At 42.3% G+C, this 6,606-nt stretch overlaps 1 protein-coding gene across 1 annotated transcript in view; it reads left to right on the top strand.

Moving 5' to 3' along the window:
- The window catches only part of LOC109481262 (fatty acid hydroxylase domain-containing protein 2-like), a 3,033-nt gene extending 1,463 nt beyond the window's left edge, over positions 1-1,570 (top strand). Inside the window, exons 4-7 of the mRNA XM_019783800.1 lie at positions 74-282; positions 547-680; positions 862-1,000; positions 1,300-1,570. Coding sequence (XP_019639359.1) covers positions 74-282; positions 547-680; positions 862-1,000; positions 1,300-1,570 — 753 coding nt within the window. The remainder of the gene's footprint in view (positions 1-73; positions 283-546; positions 681-861; positions 1,001-1,299) is intronic.
- The last annotated feature ends 5,036 nt before the right edge of the window (positions 1,571-6,606 follow it).

Raw genomic sequence — 6,606 nt, forward strand, 5'->3', positions numbered from 1 at the left:
CCGTCGTCTTGTCCAGGTTTCATGAGTAAGTTTTAGTAAATCCTATTTGCATAAAGTTTTTTTTTCTTTACAGGTGGACCCTGTAAAGCTGTGGAAAACCATTAAGTTGGTTCTATTCAACCAGTTTATTGTGACTGGTCCGATCGTCTTCATAACTGCACCGCCCATCCTCCACTGGCGCGGAATGCCGTGTGGGCGGGAGCTCCCATGGTTCCACTGGGTCGTGGTGGAGCTGACTGTCTTTGTGCTGGTGCTGGAAGTCATGTTCTACTATTCTCACAGGTCAGACCCACTCCTCATTTTAGGTGCCATCCTCCTCCCACTCTACTACTTGCACTCCCTAAGAAGCCCACTCTTGACAAACAGGTAGCGTCCACCTCTTACTCCACTAGTCACAGGTCAGGCCTACTTCTAGTACAAATTAAAGGTAACATCTACCTCCTACCATACAACTTTAACTTTCACAGATCAATCCAGCTGCTCCTCACCAACTAGTAGATATGTACTGAGTATGGTTATACCTGTGACATGTTGTTTCCCCCCCAGGCTCCTGCACCAGCCTGCTCTGTACAAGAGAATTCACAAGAAGCACCATGAGTGGACGGCCCCCATTGGGATTGCGGCTGTGTACTCCCATCCTGTGGAGAACATCCTGTCCAACCTACTTCCTGTAGCTGCAGGTAAGAACAGATCGTAGACCTTTCTCACCACATGCTCACCTGTACTGACCTAAACCTATGCTCACCTGAGTGCTACAGTTTGCTGTACTGTTTGTTGCTCCTTTTCATGTAACCGGTTTGCTGTACCGTACAGATGTGCCTTTTGTTGTACCCTGTTTGTTGTACATGTACTGGGTTCCAGGTCCCATCCTGATGGGGTCCCATTTGGTGACCGTCTGGCTGTGGTTCTGCCTGTCTCTCACCGCCACGTCCATCTCACACAGCGGCTACCACTTCCCCCTGCTGCCCTCCCCAGAGGCACACAATTTCCACCATGTGAAGTAGGCTTGGTTATTTCCAGTACTGTCAAACTTGTGTAAAAGCAAACACAGTGCTAAGGTGTGATGTTGTTCCACAGGATTAACTAGTGCTACGGTGTGATGTTGTTCCTCAGGTTTAACTAGTGCTACGGTGTGATGTTGTTGATCCACAGGTTTAACCAGTGATACGATGTGATGTTGTTCCACAGGTTTAACCAGTGCTACGGTGTGATGTTGTTCCACAGGTTTAACTAGTGCTACGGTGTGATGCTGTTGATCCACAGGTTTAACCAGTGATACGATGTGATGTTGTTCCACAGGTTTAACCAGTGCTACGGTGTGATGGGGGTTCTGGACCGTCTCCATGGGACAGACGAGCAGTTCCGCCACAACAAGGCGTACGATCGCCACGTCACGCTGCTGGGTCTGACTCCGCTATCCTGGTCCATCCCAGACAAACCCAAGGCGAGCAAGGAGACCCTGGCCTGTCACAAGACGTCTTGCCAAATGTCTAGCCATGGCCCCATGTCATGTGGTCAGACTCAAGACAATAACCAAGTGCCAATGGGGAAGAACAGAGTAATTCACTAAGGAGTTACTTTTAAGTCACAACAAGATACACTTGTTTATTATTTGTTTTGTTTTTGTTTATTGTCCTTTCGCACAATAAAAAAAGTAATGGTATAAAAAGAAATTATGTACAATCAAATACATGCAGGAGAGCCCAAGAAACCAGGAGGTTTATCTAGTGGGCTCTCCCAAATCCTGTTGTTGATCTCATATTTACAACATTATTTACGTTAACAATTAACATGCATGTCTTAAGGGACAAACAAGAGAAAATTAACTCAAACAAGATAATATAAAGTTAACACGGCAAACTAAATATCTAAACAATAAAGTAAGACAATCAAAAACATATCGTATTCAACAAAAAATACATTTCCATTAGTCAAATCATAAGTTAATATGGTAAGAACAACATAAGAAACCAATATTAACGCAAGGAAAATATCGTAGCATAAGAAAACAAGGAAAACAAAAGCAAATCAGGAAGTGGTAGATGGCTTCTCTATTAGGTCAGTTTTTAAATGTCGTTTGAAAGTTGGAAGGGATTGGCAATTCTGCTGTGAATGACTTATACTGTTCCAAATTAACGGGCCTCTAAACATTATCGTAAACTGTTTCATATTTGATTTTGTTAGGATTGGCCTTAAATCATTTTGCTTTCTGGTACTGTAACTGTGGATATCTGAGTTGTATTGAAATATGTCCTTGAATTGAACTGGTAATTGTGAACTTTTGTGTAAGACTTACATGTTCCAGTGCACAGTTTTAACTTTGAGCCAAGAAACTTGAACCAGTGTTAAACCTCTTCTACCTCCATGGTTAAACCAGTAGCATGTACCAGTATATCCAACCTAGTAGCATGAAACGGTGTCCAACCTAGTGACATGTATCAGAGTCCAACCAGGTAATGTGAACCAGAGTACAACTTAGCAACATGGACCAGAATACAACTTAGTAATATGAACCGGAATACAACTTAGTTTAAGTTAGTAACATGAACCACTGCCCCTACGGACCCTACGGGCTTAAAAAGGACTACGGGACTACCTTTACCGTTACCTTTATAACATGAACCAGAATACAACTTAGTAATATGAACCAGAATACAACTTAGTAACATGTACCAGTGTCCAACAAAGTAACATGTACCAACCAGTATCCAACCTAGTAACATGTACCAGTACCCAACCTAGTATCATGTACCAACCAGTGCCCAACCCAGTAACATGTACCAGTGTCCAAGCTAGCAACATGTACCAGTGTCCAAGCTAGTAACATGTACCAGTGTCCAAGCAAGTAACATGTACCAGTGTCCAAGCTAGTAACATGTACCAGTGTCCAAGCTAGTAACATGTACCAGTGTCCAAGCTAGTAACATGTACCAGTGCCCAACCTAGTATCATGTACCAACCAGTGCCCAACCCAGCAACATGTACCAGTGTCCAACCTAGTAACATCTACAAGTGCACAACCTAGTAAGTGCAAAACATAGTCATGTACTACAGGACAATTGTGAGAGTGCTAACTATGTACACCACGTTCTGGAGCATGATGTGAGTCCCTTAGTCAGCTGCAGTCAGAAACAAAACTCATGCAGAAGTGTTATACTTGAGTGTACCAGTGATAACATTATATCATTGGGTTATACTGCTTGGTTTTATCTGGAAATGGAACATTTCGAACTGCTAAATGCTTTTTGTGAACTCCAGTGCTTTTCCTTTGCCAGTACTTTTCTTTTTGTGCAGTAATATGTCCCAGTCTGTTATATATACTGACTATATATATGTTTTTTTTAACGGTGTCGCTCAATGCAAGGCCAATTGGCCACTTCTAGGCATAGACCTAGAGTAGAGGTATAGAACTGTAACAGCAACTCTTCTCCCTGAGTCAGAAACATCATGATTGAGACCAGCCCAATTTCTCACAAGTAGTGAGGACTAACTGACCCCATAGGAGATATGTATATGTTATATGTATGTATGGGACTGTTGAGGTGAGGTGGTATGTATGCATGATATTGATAGTAATATATAACAAAGTTATATGATATGTATTTATGTAACATTTGGCTCTACTTTGCGCAGAATTGCTCTCCTGGCTTGCCTATAAATGTAACACTTCTGATGATGGAATATTTGTGCTGCTCATGTTATTCCAAAAGTTTGTTTGATTTTCTGAAGCTCTCTCAGAATGTATCTATTGATTTACCTCATTTTTTCAAGTACCTGTCACATGTTTGAAAATCCTATTATGAAATGTACCTACTTCACGGATAAGCAAATTGTGTCCTGATTTGCATAATAAACATTTGTTTATTTCAATTATTACTTAATTGTTGATACCTACATAACAACAACAACCATGGAGTAAGAAGGGAGAAGTTCTAACTCTATGCAACAATTTAAAGAAATTACCTCACCAACCCCTTCTCGAGTCCTCCCAACGTTGCAAACAAAATTGGTTTCTGTAGTTTTACAAATGCTGCCAGTATGGATCCAAACTTACACCAAGGGGGTAATATAACCTTGCCTACACCAATTCTTCATATTAGCTGTCTTCCACAGCAGCTCATAACCCGAGCATGTCCAGAAAAGGAGCTCTGCTGCAGTACCAAGGAAAGCCACTGGGGTCCAAAATCTAACGTTAATTATGTCTTTGATACTTCAAGACTTTCCTGAGTTATGGAGAAAGAAAAACAACCATCCATTTCAAAGAAAAATTGAAACAATGGAAACGAAGGTGAAACACGTTTGGTGCCAACATTGCAATCATTTCTTATCAAGTGGTGGCAATCAATCATTTTGGAAAAGTGATGTTACATATTATCATTTACATTTTTGTAGATTGTCATTATTCGATCATACAGTTCCCTGTAACCACGCATATGTGTAGATATGTAAATATCGTACGTTTGGAAATGTATCTATAGCAGCGACACCAATGCTGTAATGCAATTAGCCTCTTGGCCTCTACCAGGCTTCGGGAGGCGGCTGAACAGTAAGAGTAGACATCGGCCAAATAGATAAGATGCCAGGTGAGTTGGTTCGCTAGAGAGTACAGTTTGCTGCACTCGATGAGGCTACAGTGCTATGTGAACCAGTCAGAATTGCCCTGAGGACGGTGACAGACGGTCACCGAAACGTCGGCTGAATAAATGACTTGGTTGAGTAAAAAGAGTCCCGTTACTCCATCACAAAAGGATGGTGCAGGATTGAATTATAGAGAATGTAAGCATATGTACACGGGAAACAAAGCCCTAAATACTAAATGAAAAGAAAGGTTTAATTTTATAAGCGTTGCAATATCACCAAAAATAAGAACAAATTAGAATATTTCCGGCTGTTCCCCATTCTACCAACGTAATTACGCCGTGTGTACTTTTACACAGATCATAATTTACGTTAAAGCTTACGATGCTGGTCCTGTACTTACTGTAGATAAGTTGTTAAAAAACTATGGTGTAGTTGTGGTTGTAAAGAATGAGATCAGAACTGTTTCCTTGGCCTGTCCCTGCTTTTCCCGCTCGGTTTTATTTTCAAAATCAGGTGAAAATCAACACGCGCTAAAGTCATACATATAATATACTTGCTGTACTTACTGTGTACGCTCCAAGCAGAGGTTTGGGTTTTGAGTTATTTTTGGCGTATTTTAGCCTTTTTTATCGGGGTTCGTTTTTTGCACTGGAATTTTTCTTTCACCCAACACGCCAAAAATAACCCAAAACACAAACCAATGCTTGGAGAGTACTTACTGTGGCCTTGTAATTACAGGTTTTGTTGCCCATCTCACCTCAAAACTGTTTTTACGAGTCAGCGAAGTGGAATAACTTCAGACCGATGTTATCGCTAATCATCACTATCACTGATCATCACTAACCCAACAAGGGCACCACCCTTGCCTAAAGACCTTCCAACCCTGGGCAATTGTGCTACACGAGTTGTCTTAACGGCACACACGCCCATAGGAAAGGTCAGGTCGGCAGAAGGACAGTCACAGACAGAACGATCACGGCCCCTATAACAGCGTAAATAGTACAAGGACTCGTCTGAGAGCTATTTCAATCCAAAGAAGATTGCAAAGAAGTCTTCACGTTCTGACACAGGCATCATGCAGGCCAGGTGAGGTTACGTACGTTTTCTGAACGGCGACGATTCATTTTTATCTCGCCATCAGTGACCTCGGTACAGCCAAATCTTTGTCTCCAGTTTCTAGTCCCTATGTTTGTGCCTTCATATTCTTTGTGAACATTCTTGGTTATTTTAATATTCCTTGCTTACACTACAATACGAGGCATTACTTATGTCATACATGGGCGCGGGCCGCGACTACGTTCGATACGGGTGTTCCGGACCGGGCCGTACTTCAAGGATAGGAACGGCCCCGGGCCAAATCACTCCATAGAACGATTCGAACGAGTTACGCCCAATCGCTTGCACCGCTTTTAAAAATTTTGAATACAAAGTTCGGACGTTGGAATTGATGTTGTTGCATTTTGGGGATTTAGGGACACCAGATTTTCGCTCATTTCGCATTGAAAGGCGTGTTTCCTTGGGTAGGTATGACATAAATAAAACACAGCTCTCCCGCGGATCGGATCTCCCCCCGACCTTCGGCCGTCGGGCGATGCGACGCGAGGTCGGGCTGGTGCCTCGGGCTATACGGAATACCCCGTGTTGTATTCTATATGTACCGGTTCTGCTTGGAGACGGAACACCTAAGATACTACCGGAAAGAAGTATTTCGTTCAAATCGCACGATACAAGTCAGCCACAAACACAGACTTGAGGGTCAGAGGTGACCGACGCGCCTGCAAACCGAACTGAGAGCGTACAATATGATTCTACAGGGTCTCATTTACCGGACTCGTTTACTTTTATTACCCGTTTTGATATTTTGAAACATCCTTATAGCTGCATTTGGCATTTGATCTATTTCCTCACACTGTTTACATACGTGTACTGGCCGTGTGAATCCTGAACACTCCCACTGACACATTTGTCAGATTTGTATGTACGATTTTAACGTATTTTCTCTTTCAGTTCCCAGCAAGTTCGTTG

The sequence above is a fragment of the Branchiostoma belcheri genome, unplaced genomic scaffold, assembly GCF_001625305.1.
Source record: "Branchiostoma belcheri isolate BF01 breed outbred unplaced genomic scaffold, Haploidv18h27 scaffold542, whole genome shotgun sequence".
Taxonomy (NCBI): domain Eukaryota; kingdom Metazoa; phylum Chordata; class Leptocardii; order Amphioxiformes; family Branchiostomatidae; genus Branchiostoma; species Branchiostoma belcheri.